Here is a 27174-nt window from a genome sequence, read left to right as displayed (position 1 = left end):
TATTTCTTCTTCTTGCATTCATCTATATTGTTTTGTTCAGTATTGTTAAAATATTGTCTTCGTGATGTTAAATTGATGACTTTTCTATCTTAAACCATCAATTATGGTGAAAGGTGTGGTAAATAAATGTTTTCAAAACTGTGGCTTCTTTTCTGTTCCATATATTTACATTTACTTCGTTTCATCTAAGCCTTTAGTCTTTCACAGTCATTCTTTCAATCATTTTAAATTGCTCCTTTCAATAGTAATAAATAATAATTATTATTGTGTTCATGATGAATAGTTTAATTGAATAGAATCAATAAAATCATGGCCTTTACTTTGTTCTAATCAATTATGTATTCCAACCTTTTCTCTAATAAATATGTGGCGAATATTTATGACATGTTTGTCTTAGAATTTTCCAAAACTACTTTTGAGTCTATACCACTAATCCCGTGATTCCTAGTTTAAGTTGGTTTTCTAACTAAGATAATTCCATGATGAAAACCATTCACATTGTGGAAATCATTTAGGATAATAGCTGAGTAGTACTGGGCAGTGGTCTTTTTCTAGCTGAACTTCTTTAGAAGTGTATGTCTATAACCTTAATTAAGTATTTGATATTTGTCAGCATAGACATATTTGGTGTGAATTTATAGTATTTTCATTATAATGGTAGTTGTACTTAAGTAATTATTCACTAGTCCATACACTATAGTGTAAGCCACAACTTTTATCATCTCACGTATACGATATGAACGAATAATGTGAAGTGCTTACTTTAGGAAAATAATTAGTGGAGGAAACTGCGATGTAGAGTGTGACTGCAATTAATAAAGACTGTGATAATTTATGTTGAGGCATTCAGTTGCTTTCTTGTAAAAATGTATAATGCGAACACCTACTTGAATCAAATTGTATTAATTGACCTGGTTCTCTTACATGTATGTACTAAAAAGTTCTATATCATCCATTCTGAGTGAATCTTATAAATCGTGCTATACTGTAGAACATATTTATTTTCATGTATTACGTCAGTCTGTATATAACTGACTGAACACTCATATCAAATGTACTGATGATGAAAAACAGAAAATTTGTGGAAAATGGTAAGTGAAAAGTGGCAGCATAACTGATGAAATAAGAATGGTAATAATAATCGTAATGATAATGATCACAATTATAATCTTAATTTATTTTTGTATTGTTTACTTGAACCTTCCCATTGATGTTTAGGATTGCAATTGATCAGTCACTTGTTGATATATATGCATCCTGTGCGCATCGTCTCGTTATTGCCTTAAGTCCCAAGCATTATAGGCAAAGATGGATGTTGACTGGCAGTGGAATCCACGACGCACGTCTCGTCCAATTTGGGACTCGTTAGTTGGATGCACCTGCATCTCAGAGTTGATGTTCACTCTGAGACTTGAACCCAGTAGCGTTTGATTTAAACTCCATCATGTTAACCACTTAGCTACTGAGTCTTGACAGTCACTGGCTTGTGTGATGGAGTGAAGTTTTAATTCATTTCCGTATTGTTTGTTTGAATCTTCCTATTGATGTTCAGAAAATGAATTACAACTTCACCCCATCGCACAAGCCAGTGACTGTCAAGACTCAGTAGCTAAGTGGTTAACGTGATGGGATTTGAAGCAAACGTTATTGGGTTCGAGTCTCAGAGCGAACATCAACTCTGAGATGCAGGTGCATCCAACTAACGAGTCCCAAATTGGACGAGACGTGCGTCGTGGATTCCACTGCCAGTCAACATCCATCTTTGCTAACAATAATCTAAGTATATTTTGTAGACAAAGAGTTTTCGTTCGTAGTGGTCACAATGAACACTTTCAGTTACTCCGAGTTGATGGTAAAACTACAAATTCATGTGCGTTTTATTACGGTTGATTTCATAATCGTGCTATAAGAACACGACAGCTGAGCTAGAGTAAAATGGTTTCATGTTTTCTATAGCTTTTAACATAAAACGGAAGTTTTGTTCACCCGAATAACGTTCTAAATGTAATTTTGATTCTTTATTATACTGACATCTGAAACTTATCATATTTTACAAATTATTTTTATAAATACTTTAATATGATTCTCTGCTACCTATTTTTAAACAATGTCCATGTAATCGATGGTTTATGCGCTAAATTGCCATTGGCGAACAGAAACAAAGCATGAATCTATTCTTTATATCTACACGAGGTAGGATTGTCATATTTTCGATGATTATCATATAACGTTATTTAACAATTTACTTTCCGTTTTAAATTCAGTAAGTCATGATAATGAATATCTATAATCAGTACTTTGATGTAAAGATGATAATACGGTCACTCACATTATTGTTGTAATGTATGTTACTTATGTCTGTCAACATAATTAGTATGTAACACTGATCAGAAGTGGAAGATTCAGAATAATAAACTGAGGAAAACCAAAAGGACTTACTTACTTATTCACGCCTATTATTCCCAATGAAGCATGGGCCGCCTACCAGCATTCTCCAACCCATTTAAGAACTGGAAGAATCATAAAGGATGTAAAGGACAATTGACAGAAGATTTCCAAATGCAATATATATGATTTTCACATTTTACCAAAGAACTCTGTAATTTTACATTAAATAATAAATTGATCTTCCCTCATATAAGTTATCGTTCACTCCTCCGCGGGCTACTTCCGGTCCCAAGCCCGGACAAAAGAGGAGGGTTGGGCATGGGGTTAGCGACCCCATCCCGTAGAAAACCAACTCGCTAACCAGAAAAAAATTATTCAAATTATTACCATATTGTAAATAGAATCAATAAGTAGCGATATCATATTGATTGATATTTCATTTTCTTAATATTCTGATAATTTAAAATGAATTTTTTAAACATTTCAGCTTTTTCCTTTATATTATAATTTTCGGATAGTTTATGACGACTTGGATTTATTTCTTTAGCAAAAAAGGACATATCAAATTCAAGAATCAGTTTGTTTGTTTTTCCTTTGAAGTATAAATAGAAACTAAAATATCTATGAATGTTTTATAGAAAAAAAATATTTTTCTACTTCCTGAAACAGAAATCTTTTTTTTTTTTAAAATTCAATAAATAACAACACATAATAGTATTGTTTTAATACAATTGATTTTAGCGCTTTAATCAGATTTAAAATTTTGATTTACTTTTATTTTTATAATAGTTCTTTTTTTCTTTTTCTAAAGTCAAGGTCAGGATTGAATTGTGTGATAAAACACAAGTACATTTCTCATTTTCAAAAAAAAAGAAACATTTTTTTATTCATTGAATAACGGATCTATTTTATACACAGATTTTTTTTGATTAGATAAGTAAGAAATGGTAAAAAGAAAATTTTAATCCTTATTTCTATAGTAACCTATTGAAGAGAATAAATGAAAAGTTATAACTTTAATATTGTTTTAAAATCTGATTGTTACTGATTGAAATTGAATAAGAAAATGTCATTGAGACTTTATTTATGTTTATGCTATAAATTTTCTATTTTTGAATATCAGAAATTATTTATACAAACATATGGGCTCCAGTATCCTGAGAGAACAAATAGCTAATGAACCAATCATTGGTCACTGGCCACCATGGAACTGCATCTCCTCACGATACTCCACTGCCTTTGGATCAGACCCTTAGGTCAAAGGTTCAGGGTGTGGCCTCCTAAGAAAACCACCTGCTTCAGTTTGGGCACCTGGGTAGTATCACAGCCCTCACACAAATCAAATGAGATTTGTGTGGCGCATATGTATCTGGTGTTTCCTTGTACCAATATTTATGTGTTTAAATAAATAAATAAAATAATAGACTTAGATTAATGTATAGGTGACCGATGGATATTTCTTGGAATAAAATTTGGTATACACATAATGAATTTCAAACAAATATGATGGTATGACAAATTTTGATGAAGGAAAATAAAATGTGAGTAATGTTACTCATCGTTTAAGGTGAATGATGTATTTAGCATATATTTAAGAAGAAAAATTGTTTCCTTGTTGCTTCCGTTCAGTAGATCGTTCTACTTGTAATCTGAATTGTTAATAGTTAAATAGAATGAATGTATGTAGGTATCATTACCAAGTTTTGATTTGATAGTTTTAAATAAATTGAGCATTAGGTAGATTGTTATGAATAAATTAATATATTTGTAATATCCCAATAAGTAGAAACATTAGATTTTCTGACGTTTCGTGACTCAGTGTAAGCCACTTCTTCAGAGAATATGAGTATTGTTTCATTGTTGCAAATCATATGTATGCTAGTGAAGTGCCATGATGAAAAACTAGTTGAGAAGTGATTTTTTCGACTTTTCTTAAAATTAATAGTATCATTTAATATACAAATCAAAAGATTACCTCATGATCTATGCATTAGCAAGGATCATTGAGAGTAATTTGTAATTTTATATTAAGTGTTAAATTGTAAGCCTAACATTCTATCTATTGAATTGATCTGTTCTTAAATGAATAAATATATCTAGCACAAATTTCTATCACTATGAAATCACTTCTACCTGAAATTTAATTGTTACTCACCAAAAGATTACGTTTATATGTATATGCCAATTAGAGACTGACCAGTTGCAGTCCTAACACATAGATGGGAAGATTCAAACAAACAATACTAAATGAATTTAAACTTCACCCCATCGCACAAGCAAGTGGCTACCAAGACTCAGTAGCCGAGTGGATAACGCTATGGCGTTTGAGGCGAAGGTGCTGGGTTTGAGTCCCAGAGTGAACATCAACTCTGAGATTCAGGTACATCCAGCTGACTAGTCCCAGATATAACGAAACGCGCATCCTGGATTCCACTGCTAGTCACTATCCATCTTTGGTTATAATTATATATATGCTTATATATTTGTATATCTTAATAACAGGAATGTCAAATTAAAAGTGAATACAAACATCGTAGAACCTGATAAATAATTTGTTACATCTTGGGATAGTAATATTTTTCTGTTCCTACCATCGTATTATTTATCTTGATAAGTGATTGTGTTCTTGGGTCATTTCACTAATGAAAGCTGAATTACTGTTCAGTAAAGTGACCGATATATCTTCAATCATTTTTTTATTGATTAAATGTTTGCTGTTCAATTATATATTTAGTAACAAAATTCACCTTTTACATTGATTGGTTGAAATTTATTACACAATAATTAGCTTGATATTTACATTCATCATCAATAACTAACTGCCTAGTGTAAAAGTTTCTCCCTTTTAGGTATCAAATTGACATCGTAACTATGTAGAGTAGAAATAATCTTATTTTCATGAGAACTCACTTTATGACTTATATAACATCAATTCAGTAGTTTTATTCCAAACTATTAGGAACACATGATCATAAAAGTTTTTTTTAGTTCACATTTCTGAAAAGAACTGGCTTTCTTGCTAATAAAATGGGTTTGCGTGAGCGGCTCAATGTAACACCTATTAAGCTATATATATATATATACTATAGGACTAAGTTTCTTATACTCACATGCAAAAAATGGCTACTTGTTTGAATAAAATATTCTGGTTGCTTAGTAACTTCAAATAAATAAATAAACAGCCCAAAATATTATATTTGTTTTCAATTTCAAATGATTTTTATCTTATTAAATGTTTTTCTCTTTCAACAGTATTGATGATCGATTTGTAACTGGTAATATTATAATAATTTTGCATTGGAATCAGGGTACTGGAAAAAACTAAACATTTTAATGTAAGATAGTTGATAGGGAATAGAGTCAAGGGTTTGTCCTAGATTTCTCGTCAGTTTGAGCCGTGGTTTGTCAGGTGTACGAAAGATATTTAAACTAAATGATAATATTGTGATAACTGACTTCATGATGGTTTCTGACTACATAAATCTCTTTATTAAACAAGTGGAAAGATTAGTATTACTGCACATGCAGTTCGATGAGGTTTTATGTAAGTAAATGGATGAATTAATATTTGTAACTATTTGAGTAGTGTCTCTTTATGTCACCGACTTATTCATTTTGTTTGCAGTTTGGTCACAGGTCTTGCTATTTTGAAGTTTATTTGATGTAAACTTTTAAGTGTGTTAATTACGTAATCACTCTAAGGCTAATTGTGAGAATGGTTGTCGATCTAGTTTTAACTTTAGCTGTCATTCTTTAGGAAGAATTACATGTAATCCTAGGGAAATTCATACTTCTACTGAATATTTAGATTGACATCATTAAATGGCATAATTACGGCTACTATTTTAACTACCCGGTGATGTCTGTAGATATGAAAACGAATGGTGTAGGTCCACGTTCTACTAGGAGTATTAGATTCCCAAAGTTTCTCTATATTCTGCCAAGGAATGACGAAGTTGTAGAATTTGACTTTCTCATCGAGAAGGACAATAAATCCTCTTATCGTAGAAGCAAGCTCGAATAGGATAAATATTCTGCATAGTATTACTAACCGAACTCATGTAGATTTCCTAAGAATTCATCTTCTAAATGTACATCATGGTGGTCCTTCATAAAGTGAATTCAAAGTTGATTGGATACACCTGTATCGGTCAATGTTCTGTTAATGAATGACATTTTGACTAACCAACTAAAGTGCTTTTATATCTTGATTTTAATGAATAAAAATTGTTCGCTTAATTAATGTTTCTTTAACGAGTAGTTCACATCAAATAATTCATCAACACTGTTAATCCTACAAAAAAAATATAAAGGCATTTATAAGCATTACGAAATACTCAATCACCTTCAAGTAAGTGAATAATTTTTTTAAGAATTACTGAAACAATACGTTTTTACTAATATTTCAATATAGTTTAATTTACAAAATGTCTTTGTGAGGACGGTCCACAGGTGAACTTGAGGAAGGTCGGAAGGAGCCGAACATTCTCCATCCAGTCAGCTTTTGGAAGATTATTCCAGATATCACTACGTGTAGCTTCTCTATTGGACAATGCTAGTAACCCCCTGTGTGCGGATTGGATAATTATAATGATGATTTCGTTTTTATTATCATAATTAACACTGTGTTGGGAATAACATTCCTAATTACTAGTCTTTTGTCTTCTCTCTTGCAACGTTGCGGGTTCGATCGTCCAGGTAGTCTAGTAGTACGCGACATAGCAAGAATCTAAGCTCTAGATATAACAATCTTCTTAAATTATCAAAGATATTTAGGTCTCAATACGTTTTTCAATTTATTTGGTATTGTTTATTTAAATCTTCCCATTGGTGTTTAGGATTGCGATTGATCAGTCTCATTGACATAAATATATACTGTGCGTATTTCCTCGATATAGCATTGATTCACAAGCATTATAAGCAAAGATGGATGCAAGTCCTTCAAAACCCAGCTGACCAGTCCCAGATAGGACGAAACGGGCGTCCTGGATTTCACTGATAGTCACTATCCATCTTTGCTTATAATGCTTATGAATTATAACAAATTCAAGGCAGTATGCATATATGCCAATAACAGACTGATCAATCGCAATCCTAAACATCAATGGGAAGGTTCAAACAAACAATACTAAATGAATTTAAACTTCACCCTACTGCACAAGCAATTAGCTATCAGGACTCAGTAGCTGCATGGATAACGCGATGGCATTTGAAGCGAATGGTACTGGGTTCGAGTCCCGGAGTGAACATCAACTCTAAGATGCAGGTACATCCAGCTGATGGATCCCAAATAGGGCGAAACGCTCATCCTATATTCCACTGCTAGTCACTATCCATCTTTGCTTAATACGTTATTATTATTATTATTGGAATCAGTAAAAAGCGATGGATTTTTCTCTTGGAATGAAAAACCCTCAAAATCAATATGTTTGTCTAGACATTTTCTAAAGAATTTGTTAAAGTAATTTGTGTAATAAATTATAAGTATCGTTTGAGTTTCTATATAACAATAACTTATTATAATTCATATTATGAGTTTTCTTTTTAAGTGTTAAGTTATTTAGGGTATACTTTCATCCTATATATATTTATATGTATATATTCCCATCAAAGATTATTGATTTATTGAGATTACTAGTATAAATTGGAGTAAGTTTTTAATCAGGAAATCAACTTTTCTTTCCCTACATGTTATACAATGTGTAATGTTTTCCTTTTTTTTTTTAAAGTTTTATCAGTTCAAAAGATGCATAAATTCAATTATAGTCCAATAGGAGAATCATATCACACATTGAAAGAAAAAGTATTCTAATCATCAATAATCAGTAGTATAAAATAAGAAATTAAAAATTATTTTCTAAAAACAGTTTTCTTATTTTCTAACTAACATTAGTAACCATAATAAAAATGATAATACAACTATGGATGTTTTATGCTTGGAAAGAAAAAAAACTGAAAAAAAAATTATAATTTTATTTTTTTGTTTTAATTATTGATTGATTCAGTTACTTATGACTTTTAAAACCAAAAAAATATTTTTTGATTAGAAATGAAAAAATCAGGAATTTTAAGGATTTAAAAAATTTAAACAAGATGTTATTGATAAAAAAAAAGTAGAACAAGAGAATATAGGACATATGACAAGTTTACTATAAAAGGGTCGATAAACATATGATATTTATTTTGAATATAAACTAGATAGGAGATAGTTAGTTGTTATTATTTGATTAAAAGTTGTTACTAACAAATGGACAACTGAGAATAATAAATCATTTTTTTCTAATTTTATTAATTTTTTCTTCCTTTTTCAGTACCGTAGATGAAAGAGTATTTTTGTAGAATATAGTTTTATTTTGAAAATATTATTTTACATTTAAATACTTGATGGGGGTTACATTGATTAGTATCTAGATTGAAAATTTAATGTTGATTTATCTTATCTGTAGTGTTAAACGATCTAACAGTTTTGTTCAATTTCAGTCAGTCAGTCAGCTACAATGTAGGACCAGGCACATATATGCATCGGTCCAAGTTGCCATACCTCGTTAGCACAACAAGATTAACACCGGATTCATAGAGGTAGTTAATTTAGTGGTGGTAGTATATAAAGAAAGGTTGTATATAAGGATATAGTACAGGAAGGAAGAGAGATATGAAGCAATTTTAATCTCATAGTTTAAGGGAAGATAAAGAGTGTATACACCTACGCCATTGTGATTGATTCGCAGCCATATCACCTAGAGTCTCCAACCATTGATTACGATAGTCACGCGGACCCCAACCAAGTAGTCTGCATCGACCAACATGGCTGAAACTAGAAGTTAGTGACTTCAAGCACTGATGACACGTTTTGGTTTGGCCACCCTTAATTTTCTTCCAACCATTGCCAATGCTAGTCAGCATAGCGCGTCGTGGTAATCTGTGTTCAGGCATACGAATTTTATAATGGATAGTTATATTAAGGCGGTAGTTGATATTTTAAAAAAAAGAAACATTAAATATCATTTTAGTATTTCATATAAAGATGATACTTCGGATTCGAACTAACAAAGTTAGTTATGTTGAAATTATGACCATCAAAACCTAGAAGCAATGGATGGCCGTTTCATCCTAGTATGGGACTTCTCAGCAGTACATATCCACGACTGTGGATGCAAGAGTCGAACCCAAGAACCTCGGTTTCGTACGCCGACTCAAAACCTGATCACTGAGTCATCGCCCATGGGTGTTAATGTTTAATGTCCATATACGACGTCATGCGACCATCTTCTAATGTCTTCGATGGATAACTACTTCACACCCGACGCGGTTGAATTACACTGGTCACGGATTCAATCAAACTCAAAAACCTCCACAACCTTGTAATGATAATTATCATGTGCTCACTACTGACTAGCTTCAAGAGGAAATTTCTGAAGTTATAGTAAGAAGCCAGAACTAGCTGAAGAGCACCTCGTCGGATGCGTGGCAGAGACTAATTAAAAGCAATGGAAGGTGGTTGAAGAATATCATGAATTGACTGAAGTTAAGCATTAACATCGTTGTATGCTGGATTAGGTGACCAGAGGTTAAGCAGTTTCGCACGAGATCAAAAGTCTTATGTTTGAGCCACACATACAGGATCGTGGATATGTACTGTTGAGCAATCTAATACAAGGACGAGATGGTCATTCATTGCTTTGAGGTTTTCAATGGTAGTCTAACACTGACTGATTCATAATTTCAGTGAAATTCATCAATCTTCACAATTCTATACGAATAACATTAGTTATGAGTTGATTGTATTTTCGATAACAAATCTAGTGATCTATATATACAGACTGAGACAACGGAAAGATACTTAGCCTTTACTTGTTTTGAACACGATATTAAAATTGTATCTAACTTTATAAATACGTATGATTTGTAACAATGTCTGTTTGGGGGTTTGACTAGTATTTCGATTGTTTTTATTGAGTCGAATGCAAATGTAAGTTCTAGTTGTTTGCTGTATTCGCTATACCGTTACAAGGTATATTGGGGTACAAGATCCATCAGTTACTCAGTTATTATTATGCTATATAACATTGGTTCTTCTAACATATTTCATGTTGTGAATTATATCATTTAAATGACGTTATAATTCTACGTTAAACGTTTAAATTAAATGACTTCACTATGAACCTTATTATTTAAATAATGGAAAAAACTGGGCATGTACTGTAGTGAACAGAACACGAGTGGGGACAATCAAATCTATGGGTTGTTTCAATTTTTAATGAAACTAGGTAGAGTTTTTCCATCATTCCATTCTGCCTAGATGTAAATTAACCAAATAATAGTCTTTGATTGTAAAGCGTACTCAAAATATTTATTATATCGTAATAGTAATGTCACTGACTAAACCATCTTTTTCGCTTGGATATCCTTTGTAGATAACTTGAGAGTATTCTTAAACTTAATAATAAACAATAATGCTCATCAACGAGAGATAAATAACCTCTTAACAAGTGTTTTTTTTTCGAATTTTCATGTTAATTCATCTCAGATACAGTCACAAGTTGGTTACACAATCAAAACATTGATTATAATATACGTGACACTTGATAGACCATCATGTTAAACTAATTGTAGATTTGTAAGCAAACGTAATACCCAGCTATTATTAACTGGAAATTCTTCTCAAGTCATAAAGTCATTGAACTGTCAAGTGACTGTCATTTAGGAATTCTCGATATATTATAATATGGAGATCAAGATAATCTGCTTCAGTTCTAACTGAAGTGTGTAGTCAGAAAAAATAGCTGTTATTTTGGAACGAATAACAAACTTAATGTATGATACAAAGATATCAAAGATATTTGGAAAGTTGAACGTTTAAGTAAAGAATGTTTCTAACCATACTATTCAATCATTAATTTTATTTCCATGACTAAATACAATGAAATTTTACAAATATTATTTATTTATTTAAACACAGAAATATTGGTACAAGGAAACAGCAGATACATATGTGCCCAACAAATCTCATTCGATTTGTGTGAGGGCTGTGATACTACCCAGGTGCCCAGACTGAAACAGGTTGTTTTCTTAGGGGGCCACACTCGGAGCCTTTGACCTAAAGGTCTGATCCAAAAGTCAGTGGAGCACCGTGAGGAGATGCAGTCTCATGGTAGCCGGTGACCAACGATTGATTCATACGCCATTTGTTCCCTCAGGATACTGGAACCCGTGTGCACTATTAGTTTGGAATCAGGATTTTCCAACTCCCCTAGGTAGACTCTCCGTGTCCACCAAACCCGGTTAAAACGCCGGACATTCGTTTTTCGTCCTCTCAATTTCGTAAACAACACCCCTGCCACTGTGAGAAGGTAGTGAGTAGGACTTCCCTGGCTGAGGCTATATACGCGTGGCCATGTGATAGCATTTCGAGAGGGCGAGCGGACTCTCCCCACTCTCGACCGTACTAGGGCATTTGAGGGCTTACGAATATATCTACTAGGTACTGAATCAATTTATGCTCCAGAGAGTAAAAGATGTTTGTTTAAATCATAACCCAATGATTAAATATTACTATATACATCTAATAAGTAATATATTGCCTTAGTCAGTTATTTATTCAAGCAAAATAATCAAAATCTTTAAAACATTTCATTTTGCTTACTGTGAAAAGTTATTAAACCATAGTATATATGAAAGTTTTATGATAAATATCAACTTTTTTTCCTCATCTGACAGGCTGAACTAGGCGAAATACGTCGAGAAAATTATAAATCATCTCAAGAAATACAATCAACAGTTGATGTTGGTATTCAAACTTTAACATGTTCCATAGAAGAAGAAGAACTTATTCATCAAAGAAATTGTACACATTTAACACAATCCAAAGACATGACAACAAATTTATGCAGTTCCAGTGTTCAAACATATGATGAAAATTTAAAAAGTACACATGATTTTCAAGTTCAAACAGATTTCAACTATAACTTACCTTCGGTAAAGATTGATCAACATTACAATAATAGAAGTTTACAACTTTTAAATGTTAGTTTAATTAAACTTGTTCATGCATTACGTATAGAATTAGATTCAGCTCAAAATGAATTATATATGAGAAATAGTAAATAAACTTAATATTGTTATTCAATGAAGATTATCAAATATTTATTGACTTATTTAATTAGATAAATTAATTAATGAAGTATATGGGAGTTTTTTGTGGAGATTTTTAGTAATTTTTTTATATGTAGTTGAAATCATGAGTCAATTGAAGCTCGACGACCATGCAAAACCTGGAAGAACTGGACGGCCGTTTCGTTCTATTGTGGGACTCCTCAGTAGTGCGCATCCACGATCCCGCCTCGTGAGATTCGAACCCAGGACCCACCAGTCTCGTGCGCGAGCACTTAACCGAATAGACCACTGAGCCGGCATCTAACGGTGTTAATGTCTAACTTCGACCAATCCATGAAATCGGGCAATCGTTCACCAATTGTCTTCAGTGAGTTGATATCTCCCAACAGACCTGGTTGAACTCCACTGGGTTCTGCTTCTCACTAGAACTACAGGAAATACCTCATAGAGCCAGTCACTAGTGAGCATATGATAAGCAGGTTTTTTGTGGAGATTTTTAGTAATTTTATATATAGTTGAAATCATTATTAAGGAAGTTTATCAAATTAGTTGAATGGTAACCAGAAACAGAATTACGATCAAGTTTATAAACGTAATGATCTAGTTAAATGTTCCTCGTACCGTATTCAATGGTCATAACATCGTTGATGCTACATGCACATGAAAATCATGTTAGATAAAGATCTATCATTATATTTACGTATATGTGTTTCGTCATTAGATTCGTCAAGACAATTTGTACGTCAGTTACAACAATGATTGACATTACACAGTTAGTTCTATGTAGTTAGTAATGCTAGTAGTCATAATAATAATGTGAATGAGAATGCCTAAATTTGTATGACGATATTGAAAGTACTCTAAAACATTGAAAAATAAAGCGAAATCGAAGAAAACAATCAGTTTCATTGAATAATGACCAAACTAAACTAGTTAAGAAATAAAATTGTTGAAATTACCTAGTATTTACGGATAAATTATACGAATCATCAGTTCAAATATACAGAAGGTATGAAGAAAGCAGTATATAAAAAATATATTAAAGAATATTTAGTCTCCTGTGTATGGAAGAGACAAATCTTATTCTAATATTGAAGTGATAAACCTATTGAGACATAATGTGAGATATCAAGCATTTAATAGGTATGGAAATTTGACCTCATGGTTTAAAAAACTAGTGATCAGCAGCAAGACAAATATACTGAAAATCGAAATGATGTTGTTAATAAATGGTTAACTGATCAAAGGTTATACAATCTGAGGTCATCACTGGAAGGGTACTAAGAAAACTACAAGAAGTGAAAATTCGGCTTTTTTGAGTGAGAATGCACAGACGTTTCTCAGGAAATGTAATGATTGTCCAATGAAATCTTTTTAAATACTAAAAATTCAGTGTAATCAACGTACGAAAAAAAATACTGTAGAAGTACATACTAACTAATTATGAATAAGTTAGTGAGTACGAAATCATACAATTGAAGTAAATGTTTTACCATGTGTCAGAATTCATCAGCGTTGAAAGTTTGAGCATTCAATATCATAAAAACTTCAAATCATTAAGTATTATGTTATCAATTATTTGCCTTTCGCCAAAATATTGGGCGTATTGTTGTAAACTACTTTTAAACATATAAGTAAAATGAAATGTAAACATAAAAATAAGTTTTTATGTTGTGTGGACTAATGTTACCCTGTGTTGTCATCTATCAAATAAACTCAAGATTATTAACTTTATAGGGTGCCGATGCGGATAAAATGTTTAAATAGATTGTTTATAACTTCGAATGCTATTTCAGTAGTATGTTGCAGGTATAATTAATCAAATTTCCCATCACATCATGTTAGGGACATGTATGAACACATTTATCAACGAAATTCTGCTTCTGGCGGCCTGTTTGAATATCTGGGCCACCTGTTCCTGTCATGAAGATAATTTAACAAGTTATCTCTTTCTGTTTGCTTTAAGAAATCATTATTTCTATCAATCGTTTATAACTTTTCGCTGCACAACATAAAAAAGTGCAATCAGAGACATCGTCGTGTTTGGCAATATGCCTTGAAAAGAATGAACATGATTCAAATGTCGATTCTTGACCTGCTAACATCCAACTGGTGATGACTAATTGACAAGGTGGACTGTTTTCGATTCCCACTACGTCTAATCATGTATCATAAATGTGATGTAACCGCAATTTAATAATCCTGATTAATTGATTTACACGATGATTGCTCAGTATCGGTACAAGATTTTAATATTTATCCTCAGGATTGATCAACCAATAAGAAAATGAATTTTGTTGAAATACTCTATGCTAAAAATTTAATATTGTATCAAAAATATAATGTTGAGTAAAGCCAATAATAATAATCATTATCAAGTCTAATTAAATGAAATGAGTGTCATAATAAATTAGAGAATAAGTAAATAAAACTGTGCTGTGCTGAAAACTTTGGGCAAATCATAAGTCAATCGGAAAAGTATTTAGTTATCAAATACTGAATAACTAAAAGAAGTAAATTTGGTATGCAGCTTCGACATGATTAGTGGTCGAAAACGGTCAGGCTTACGAAATCAGAGTCTGAGAAGAGTCAGAAGTTAGGGTCATGGAATGAAGTAACAGTTTTTATTACATACTGATACCATTTATAACTATAGTTCCATCTTGTTACAGTTATTGTTTGGGGTTGTGAGGTTTAGGCTTACTAGTCGTGGTTAAAATGAGTGTGCACTTGTTAGTTTTACAAACATCCTTCACAATGGCTTAATTCACATCAAGTACATCCATTGTGTTATCTGCATATCTGGGGTTAGCTACAGGGGTTTCCTAGCTAAGCGCTATGTTGCGGTGATCCAGAAAATTTCTCGCAATAGACAAGAAAGGCTTGGGAAATTTAAGAAGCATTTTATCCAATCAGCGTTGACTAGAAGTTTTGCTGGAAACATCACGAAAATGAAAAGTCACATGTAGGGTTTCTGTTCGGCTGATTACTACACTGCTACTTTGTTTAGTACCATTACCGAATTTTCAGGAAAATCCAAGGACTTCTAAAATACTATAAAAACCCTATATTTTCTGTATATGAATGAACCTTTGGAGTAAAGTGCTTCTCGTATATTTTGCACTATTTCTCTAGTGTTCAAGTCACTGTATAGATTTAGCTTGGGGGTTACGAGCCTAGCTTAGGATCCAAGTGTAGAGTTCAATTAGCAAAACTTATCACTAATTAAGAAATGAACTGTCCTTCACTGTGTTTTCGATTTCACGCATAATCCAGTAGGCTTTTTTAACTGTGATGATTCTCAAAAGGTCTTTAGTGTAGTACCGTTTTACCTATTTGTTTTAATACTTTTGCATTGATAAGTTTCTCTATTTTAGCATAGATGTTTTGTCAAATGGTTCGTTTTGAATAATTTCAAGATGTTGATACACAGCATCAGCTATTGTATGAAATTAAAAAACCATTGTTATTGGAATTGAATAATCTTTCTATGAATATGTAATGTTCTTTATGAATAATGGAGAGAGAGAGAATTAACATTGTCAACCAAATATAGTCCGCTTCCTTTGTTATTTGTTTATTTACAATTATTATTTTGAAGCCTTAGTAACAATCAGCTTGTTTTGGTAACACTAATATAAAACAAAGATACTGGAATTTCATTATACATCGTTTTTACACAGATGTAAATATATGAAATGCGGAAAGTTACTATTAAACAACAGTTGTGTCTAGACATTTCAATTGTTTAGACGAAATGAAACCATAAATTTTTTTTTTCTTATGATGTTAAAGATGCAAAATATTATTCTTTGAAGCTGTAACAAGTTTGTATTGGATTCAATCTTTAGTTCATATAACTTTAATGAAGTAAGAGCATAAAATAATGGCAAGGTAAATATTTACTTTATCGAAAATATTCATCATAGTTAAATTCAGGATTTCCGCCTTCATAACGACGTAAGACAAAAGTACCAACTCATTATCTTGATGAATCTTGAAAATTTGTTGAATATCGGAACACCCTTTTTCATGAATGTTAACTTCTCTTATTTTAAATATTATTTGATCATACCTAACATAATAGGATAGAAAACGTTTGTTGAATTGTTTCACTGAGTGTAATCCAATAGGTATAATTCACAAAGGTAAATTGATATGGACTGACTATTGTTGAATTTGTTTAAAATAAATTTTCAGAGTATTCGTCTTATACCTACTTACTTTCACTTGTCGCCCCTCGTGGAGCACTGACCATCGATCAGGATTCTCCAACCAACTCTGTCCTGGCCTCTCATTCCCGGTAGTTCGCAATCACTATTCATTCTTTTGATGTCTACTTTTGATTTCCGATACAATGTGTCATTTGGTCTGAATCTATTTCTTTTGCCTTCAGGATTCAAAGTCCCGGCTTGTCTCTTGATGCAGTTTGATGAATTCCACGATGAATCCTATCCACCTTCATCGTCTTTTTCTAATTTCCTCATCAGTTGGAAACTGGTTTGTTCTCTTCTACAGTAGACTTTTGTTGATGGTATCCGGTCAATGGGCATTGAGTATCTTACGTAGACAACTGTTTGTAAATACTTATACGTTATTGATGATGTTTGTAGTGTGGTGTATGTTACTGATGTCGACAGATATCAGTAATATGTATCATCAATAGAAAGTTAAATGCCTTGAGGCAGAAGGTTGAGAAGATCAAAGAAAAGAGAACTAGAACAGAGAATGATTGGTGTGGAAATGAAGTCTAAGACTATTGATTGACATTTTGCAAATGAAGTATTTACTGTGTGGTTCTTAGCTTTTACTAAGATGTTCTGTAACTTTGTGTTCAAATACATTCGATTGTCTCTGTTATGTCTTCTAGATTGAACGCTACTCTGTTCAATGCATATATGATTCTCCATCCCCCACGAAACAGTATTGGATCTTCATGTACTCACGTCACAAATAATGTGACTTAATTGACCTGAATTGTTTTATCACTATTAGCAACTTCGTTATATGTTCGTGTTGTGGTGTGTGGGTACACACAGATGCTGAAGGATCCTTTTGTGACCCCTGAACATTCTGGTTTTGCGACTGCTTCGCAAACACTTATGTCAGTTGATTTGTCATAACAGTGAGAAGGGATTCTATGTCATATACATGGGTTGTGAGAGCACCCAATATCTGCTACAATGACATCTGAAGTATGATAAGAGTGTTACTCGTTTAAAACATTTTTCTCACACTGATTGTGAGGATAAATAACATTTGATATGGGTCCATCAGAAATATAATTAGATTTGAACCCATGAATAATTTGTGCTTCATAATGACTACGGTTTTCACTAGAAACGAATGTTTTGTAAGAATAAACAACATTTGTTATGATATCGTCAGAATTTGAATTATTTGAAATATTTTTCTCAAATTCACTAAAGACTTCATTAGAAACCAATGAATCCTTAAGATAGTCAGCATCTAATATGACAGCATTAAAAATTTGATCAGAAGTCGATTCATTTGAAACATTTGTCTCACAATGATTTTGAATGTTACTTGAGGTGACCGGGTAATTAGAATGAGAGAAATGTGATAAAAAAGCATTCGAACATTGCCCAGAGTCAATAGTATGAAATAATTCGTTGACCTTTACCTCAATCACAAAACTGTGCCTGAAACCATCAGGCGATGTATCAGTTACCTCGGTAAATGATTATAATTTTTGAGTTAGATTCCGCATTCGATTGTTTGAGTATGTGTTCCTTCAATGCACGATGATCATTAAACGAGATTTAATGAACACATCTTCATTAAACTGAAGGATTGATTTTGTTTGTGCTACTGAAATTATCACGTTCTTACACCAATTACCGCGTCGTTTGTTAAACAGCGACTTGATAAATAAAAGCAGAAGTATACTTATAACTGAGGAAACAGGATTTGGGGTACCTTAAACTGACAACTGGGTTTTAATTGGAACCAGATCCTTATATTGGAAACTGAAACCTGTAAATTGACTCGATCATCGGTTGCTATGGTTATCTTTTTTTCAAAATTTCCGTCGCCAAATTGTTATGGCTTTCTTTTTTTCCGAAATCCCTGTTGCCAATGGTTATGACTGTGTCGCCAATTGTTATATCTAGTCGTCACTGATTGTTATGTCAGAATCGCTTATCACTTATATTTGTAAAACGAGGAATCATTGCAATTCCCAAGACACGAAAGTAAGAACGCAAAGACTGGTACAAGTAAAGATTTATTAACCCTAAACACGACGAAGACAACGACCGTAGTCGAAAATACACTCATTTATATATTGATTCGTACCCCCATTTCGATTAATAATTAGAATAAAACCACACATATGAAAAATACTTACAGTTATAACAAATCACATGCTGAGTATAGTCCATGTTATCTGAATACAAGAATAACATATGCTATACAGAATAAAATGTCACACTGGAAAACAGAAACAAGTACTACATTGGGTAATCATCACATTGAATTAAAGCGGAAGTAATGTTGAGCAAAAATCATAATGAGTAAAAGAATTTAATTCGGATTTTTCATCCCGTCATATCAATACCCACTTGTGTTCTCGTTCGCTATAGTGGTAGTTCTTCAAGTTACAGCTCAGTACAGTAGAACTATCTTGACGTTCGTTTTGAAGATTCTGATTCCATGCTGGTTGACAGCTGTTTTGAGTTCCATATGTTCTTCAACTGTAGGAATGCTGCATCTACTTTGTCAATCCTTGGCTTTACGTCTGCATTTGATCTTTCTCGTTCATCGATGATGCTGCCCAGATGTGTGAAAGCTTCCACCCCTTCCAGAGCTTCCCCCTCATGTCTCATAAGCACTCATATTTGATGGGATTGTGTATAAATATTGATATTTATGTATTATTCTACCATCACGGTTCTGTAACGTCTTTCCTACGTCGTATCACGCAGCAAACATGCAGGAAATATGAAACCAGTTATAAAACTATTTTAGGTATCATAATGATTCCAGAAGGAGAGAAATGAAAACTTTCTTAATGTTGCAATGATTGTACATGCGATCATAGACCTTGGACATATCTTAAAACAAACCAAGAAAAAAATAATGTTTTGTTTTATAACCCAACTGTGTGTTGTAAAGATAATGAGAGGATTAAAACTCTTGAAGTTCCTTTGATTATTGTTAAGGGTTACCAATATAATTCAACTCTACTAGTAATTTATATATATGTTGTTGTCCTTACTCAGTGTCTGATGATTGATTATATAGATTAATGAAATTAAACAGAAGAGAAATTAATAGCGAAATAGTTTTTATTACGGTTAGCATTAATGATGAAAAAAAGTATTAGATCCTTCTATTTTTTCTATATTGCTTTAAGAAGGTCAACTGGATCGTTAATGTTACTTACTCACTCACTTACATCTGTTACTCCCAATGGAGCATAGGCCTCCGACCAGCATTCTCCAACCCACTCTGTCCTGAACCTTCCTTTCTAGTTCTATCCAATTTTCGTCCATTCTTCTCATATCTGTCTTCATTTCTCGGTGTAATGTGCTGTTTGGTTTTCCTCTTCTCCTCTGGCCTTCAGGACTCCATGTGACGGCTTGCCTTGTGACGCAGTTGGGTGAGGATCGTTAATGTAGTGAAGTACAATAACAATTATGATAACAGCTTACAACATAGAATTAAACGATACGTTTGTTATGAGATTTGATTAGTAATTAAATATTATAAACTACTTAATAGAGTACAACTTTGTTCACTTAGTGAATTTAGTCTAACTATTATGGTTCACTTTAAAAACTCTATTACTATATTTGGTTATAATTAAATTCACCAACGGCAATTCTTGTTTAAATAACAACCATTGGTTATAGTAATCCTCATATTTCTTTGCACCTAAATTTTGTTGGATAATTTCATCAGAATAGTATTTCATAATCATGAATTTTCTACTAACAATACTGAATGATGACTTTGTCTACTTATTGACAACCATAGTGACTATCTTTGTAAAAAAATGATATAGCGACCAGGTTTACTCATTGATATGGTAAATAGATTTGTTCACTGATATGAATATAATTAGAATAAACTAAGATATATTCTTATTTACTGATGATTCACAACATTATAATAATAAAATCTGTTTCCAAGTTTCGTAAATTAGTTATCGAAATAGTGGTGATATACATATATAAGATTTGTTGATTACATAACTACTTGTTTTTAACTCTTCCGTCTTCTGTAGTAATCAATGTTATAGAATGTTTTTCTATATAAAAAGGTGCTAGCCATACTCTGTATAGGTGTGTAGACTTTTGGTCAGTTCGGAAATCTAAGGAGACAACTTATAATACTGTTTTCATTTTGTGGTGATAATTAGCTTTAAAATAATAGGTAGAGTGAATGAAAAAATTATGGTTGAGGTTGGTAGAGTATGGATGATTCATCATATACGAAAATGTAACGAGCAATGTGATTTGTTGCTAGTATGTTTTATCCATTTATCTAATTAAGCATTTACTACTGTTTGACTACAAATTAAAGAGCTTAATATCAGTAGTGAAATGAGGCTTCTGGATTCGCTGAACTAAACGTAGGCTATTTTTGGCGATAATTGGTGACAGCGATTTGAGGTAGCAGAAGTACACAAGTGAATTGACAGTTAAATAAGCTTTAAACGTGTTATTTCGACAGGAAACAGATTATGTTGACGGAAATTTCATAATATTATATTTAGTTAAATCAGTGCAATTCGTATATAACAGTATGTCATATTGCTAACCATTTCAGTTTTCATAATAGTGTATAAATAAAGTTATTGCCGTCATAATTCTATTCCAAAATATCTTTTTTGTTTGTCTGTTATTGATAATCCAACTCCGTTAGAAGTTTCGATAAAAAATATATGCTACTTATAAGTAAGCTCATCAAAATACATTAAACGATCATTTGACATGGAGATTTATTTCAATGTTTTTGTTACGGTAATCGTAGTATCAACTCTACCAATACTATGTTCATGCATTTGTTAAAGTGAAGTTAATTTATCTAGATTTCAGTGACAAATAAAGGAATATCTTCAAACTTTTTTCCATAAGTTTGAAATAACTACCAAAATGGGAATTATCATTCCTCAGTTGAAAGTATATTTCTAATAGTTGCCAGGTGATTATGAATCATTTTATGTTTATTCTGGTTATTTAAAACTAGCTGTTTACATTTCTTGTATTATGAGTTGAATTTCAGAATAGTTATGTATAGTGATTCATAATAAATAATGAATGTTTAAACGTTTAGTATCGGTTCAAATTAATGTGTATCAACTAAAACTATTTACGATCAATGATGAGGAATGTTAGGGAGGCTGCAATCTTACAACTACATAATAGGGTGTAGTTTCTCATCTATATTTTGTATCTAGCAGAACAAAATTAAATGCCTGAGGACCTCATATAAATCAGAGACCTGAACTAAGACCTGATTATACAGCATTATTAAACAGTAATCGCAAAACAGCAAAATTATCAGTAATTCTCAAGATTTCACCTAATTAAAGTTTAATTCAGTGAACATATAAGGTTGTGACACTTGAGAAACGTAATATAACCTATTATTGATTGCAGAAGACATTTCTAAAGTAATATATTTACTTGTATAGTTATCTATGAAATCCAGATTTTCTGAAAACAATCTGTAAATTGATAAACATGACTAAATCATCTTTGAAATTGCCATTTATCTAACAAGTTTTTATGAGTTGCTGAGGTGAGTAAACTAATGATAGTTGAGTAAAGATATTAGGAGTATTACCATATTATATTTAAACATTTTAAGCAACAATTATTGATTGTTGAATTACAGTATTATCAATTTAGTCAGTCAATCATGAATAATATATAATTTGTCACATGTATACACTGGTTTACGTCACCATACTAAATCAGCAAATTAAGCTGCCAGAGTGATAATTTTAGTGAAAGTAGATAGCTGTAGATATAGACGATATAAATCAAGCAAATAATAATTCCTAAAAATAAAAAAGTGTCAGTAGACTTTGAAAATTACCTCCTAGGAAAGAAATAGAATGGACGCAATTCTGAGCTATGTTACTTAATAACTCTAACCATTGGTTAATATAACTTCATGGCCCAGGACCAAACAACACCTCTAATAGTACTATTATAAAACATTCAGACAGAAATATTCTAAGATTAACCGATATTTTGTTTTAGTTTATTCACTATGACAACCTGAATAATAAATACTTTAATATTATATTTGCATATAAACTAAACAACAGATTTCTAATGTATTATCCCCATTCTGTACGTTGTAGATTCGGTTTTCTATATGTATGGAAGAAAATGAGAAAAAAGAAAGATTGAAAGAATAGAACAGAACTGTTTGAAATTTAATACTGTTCAAGATATTTATTTTTTTCACACTTATGTTTTATATCAATTCTGTCTATTTCGCTACTTGAATGCATACATTCGTGATTTAGATCAAAGACACGTACAATAGGCAAGATTAAGAAAATGAAAAGTAATTATGTGAAATAATTTCTATTCTACAGGTAATGTCTATATAGTAAAGAGTAGTTTGACTAGTGTTATTTATTTTCCTTTCACAAATTTACCAAACTTTTAAGCAAAGATGGATAGTGGCTAGCAGTGGATTCCAGGACGCACGTCTAGTCATAGTTGAGACTCGAACCCAGTACCATTCGCTTCATGCTCCATCACGTTAACCACTTAGCCAATGAGTCTTGACAGCCACTGGCTTGTGCGATAGGATGAAGTTTTTATTCATTTCCTAAACATCGACGTGAAGATTGAAACAAACAGTACAATTATAGAAGTTTGTCAATCCGATTGGAAAATAATGTAAAAAATGATGTATTCAAATATCACGGCTAGCAGTGGAATCCAGAATGCGCGTTTCCACTATCCATCTTTGCTTATAATGCTTGTGAATGAGGGCTATATGGAAACAATTCGCACAGTATGCACATATGCTAATAAGAGACTGAACAATTGCAGTCGTAAACATCAATTGTAAGATTTAAGTAATAAATAAATAATACCCAGTGAATTTACCAAACTTATTTTCAAACAAACTATACTGATTTGACAACTAGATTAATGTTGTGGAATTAACAATCGTCTAAATGATAATTTAACCGTTTGAAAAACATTTATAAAAAGATATAGTCCGAAAAAATGAATAAATTTATAGGGAGGAGTGGATTTCCGTTTGTAATTAAATACAAACAAGAAGCCTTGATCGATGTCAGTGATGTCGTCAACCAGGCAAAGATCATTGATCATATTCAAGAAATATCAAGTAATACCATAAACTAAATACACTTTGAAATGTGAATTACTAACTTCTATTTCAGTGGCTTTTACTTATTGTACATCTTATATGACCTAAATGTTCAGAGTGCGTAGTACTGAGAATTTCTGAATTAAAATGAATCCATCATGTAGTGTACAATTTATAAAGCATGTTAGTTATTATAGAATATACGAACTATAGTTAGCAGTAAAATCTAACTGGCACGTTTCGTCCCATCGGCTTAATTTATCTGAACTTCAGCGCTGACACATTCTTTGGAACTCAAAAAGAGTACATTCATATATTAATAATTTATTCTTTATTAATTAAATTCATTGGTATCAATATCAAGGTTGAACTTCGCAGTTTTAAATAAATTGAGCATTTGGTAGAGAGTTAAGGATAAATATATTTTTGTTATTTTTCAATGATTGGAAAAATTGTATTTCAAACATTTCGTAACTTCAAGTAAGCCATTTCTTCAGAGTAATTAAATATTCGAAATTAAGTTAACACACGTTTAACTAGCACAAAGGAAATATAATTTTTCTGCTCATTAAGATATAACAAAAATACATTTATAATTACATTTATTGTCTAAACTGGAATGCTATATTTACATGCATTCTAGATGTGATGACGTCTAGCAATTTACGCTCTTAGTAAATAAGTAAGAATGAAAATCGAGAGTAAGACATGTGAACAAACAGTATTCCTTATAACCGGCACCTTAAATTAATTTCTGGATATATATCTAACAACAACCATCAGGGTTCATTCATGACTGTCATTGATTCAATCGGAGCAGTGTAAGCAAGGAAAATTTATCTACATATGTAGAGTTTTCATCATGGAATCGAATACAGCCCAATGTAACTATAGTATGTAGAAATTTGCATGGAAAATTTGTAATAGGTTTTCGTAATATACTTTATTAGTAATACATTTTAATAAAGAGGAAATTTTCCTAAGCATAATTTATTTTTGAGCGATAATAAGTGACCTTTTTTCAGACGACAGAGAATGAGCATCCAAGGAAACAAATGATTATCTTAAATGTGCACTATACTATGTATTCTTATTTTTAATGTACCAATCTGAAATCACCTGTGTGTGACATTTTAAAAAAATAACTTAATCTGTATATTCAGGAGTATTTCGTTTAATCGTCAATCTACTAGAAAACCTGTAGAAATACAAGAGCGAAAACAAGCCTCATATACATAACATGGATCGTGAAGTATATATAAACTAGAACACTTTAAATAAGGGAGGCAAACTAAAATATCGATTAGAAAGACATTTAACTCAATAAATTTTCACAGAAACTACTACTCAATATGAAACAAAGTTGCTAAGGATGACCAATCCAGTGTATGTATAAAAAGGTTCACTTGCTCTTGAAGAACTAGGTACGCAGGTCATTCGTCGTGGCTACCTCTTCGTTACATTGGGGAGAGTTTACCAAAGTAGTATATCTGTCCTTGCAATGCCTGCTGAATGCTTAACTGGTTTATGTTTTGTATTGAGACCCCAAATCCAATGAGGTGTGGTAAAACACAAAGACTGGTGGTAAGAATTTATTTGGCCACGAAAATAAATAAACATGATATTTGAATACATCATTTTTTACGTAATTTATTTACAATCAGATTAACAATCAGACTTCTATAACTTGGAACTCAGTGGTATTTAATATCAATTATTCAAAAACGTACTGTGTGAACGCACTTACGATATCATTGAATTAAGTATTTATAACCAACAGATATAACTAATTGACTGTCATATAACAACCCCTTCTCAGGGGGTGATTACATGTTAAAGACGAATAATTTTGTATCTCAATTGTACTCCTATCGATTACGTCATTGGTCTCCATGTCAGAATATGACCTCACAAATGTCAAAATAAGTCCCTTACGTCATCGACTCTGTAGTATCTAATAGACACAGGAAATCAGGTATCTAATTCATTCTTTTGATAAAATTCAGTCAGAGTAACCAAGAGGTTTACTCCTTAACCTAATTTATATTGTAGAAGCTTTGGTCATCTAGAATTCAAAATCAGGGTGGTGCTTGTGAAACATTTGTGAGATCCGTCTCCTTGTCATGACTTTAGTTTATAGTTTAATTTAATTTATTCTAATTATTTATTTGTACCTTTTCACTACTACGTTTATATAAATGATCACAATCCATCTATGTTTATAATGATAACAATTGGTTTTATTATCATCGGTACAAATACAACTTCTACCTAAATTAATTAATGAACATGCAGGCATTTCCTATACTTCAACCTAATGATACTGATCAGGATGCTTTTGATCCAGTTGATTGTGCATTCCTCATGTCTTATACATTTCCTCATTAATTTACTTAAATTATAGAGTCAGGTTCCTTATAACAACTAATCAAATTTCAGTAAACATATTATCATTTGTTGACCCATAGTTCGCACATTTGTACGCGAGGACAGCCAAATGTAATATTGCGGATACCATATGTTCAATATCTTCTGAACCTCCTGCTGCCAAGCATTCCACTTTCGATTGGTGTTACATACTACTTATATCTATCGACATAAGTAGCACACACCATAATATTTAGATTTAAAAAATTCGTTGTATTTTGATTTTAGAAAATGCAGTGATAAAATGAAGTTTGTCAAAACTATATGATTTATAAGCGCAATGTATTTTGAAATATCTAGCCATACACTTATTTGAAAAGACATATATTTATGGAAAACAGAAAGTCAAACTGGTTGAACAAGAAGACAAGAAAAAAAGATCATAAAGAAAACGAAGTGTATCATGTCATTTAGGATAACAGGTAAATGCTACCAATAGTTTCAAAATGTTTTGAACACATTACTGGAGTTCTTATTTCCGCGTTACCCAGGCTTCAATAAGAAACCAGAATTTACCCTTGGGCACTTTTAAACAACACCACAAAATCTGATTCGATTTCATTATTTCACAATAAAGCAATATAATTGTTTATCATGAATTCTTGCTAAACTATTATAGTTCATTTGCGTTTGTATCTTTTTAAGTACGTGTCCAACCACACTCACATACAGGTCAATATAATTCACCTCATATGTATATATGAACATAAATACATGTAACTGATAAACACAATAAATTATAACACATTGGTTTGTATGCTCTTTGAGTTTTTCGTATGTTATGTTCCATCAATGATGAACTGGGTTCAATAAAATATCCTACTGAGACTAGTATGTTTTAACGTAATACACCTTAACTTGAATTGATTTATAATTTCAGTGATATAACATTCTTTTCATCGGTTTGTGACT

General features: G+C 31.9%; 1 protein-coding gene across 1 annotated transcript in view; it reads left to right on the top strand.

The window, feature by feature from the left end:
• Positions 1-12495, top strand: part of Smp_130050 (hypothetical protein) — a gene marked incomplete at its 3' end in the record, with an annotated part of 16860 nt that extends 4365 nt beyond the window's left edge. The window contains exon 2 of the mRNA XM_018790779.1: positions 12106-12495. Within this exon, the coding sequence (XP_018646016.1) occupies positions 12106-12495 (390 nt within the window). The remainder of the gene's footprint in view (positions 1-12105) is intronic.
• Positions 12496-27174: the final 14679 nt, after the last annotated feature.

The sequence above is a fragment of the Schistosoma mansoni genome, assembly GCF_000237925.1.
Source record: "Schistosoma mansoni, WGS project CABG00000000 data, supercontig 0037, strain Puerto Rico, whole genome shotgun sequence".
Lineage (NCBI taxonomy): Eukaryota > Metazoa > Platyhelminthes > Trematoda > Strigeidida > Schistosomatidae > Schistosoma > Schistosoma mansoni.
This window is presented reverse-complemented; position numbering and strand designations above follow the sequence as displayed.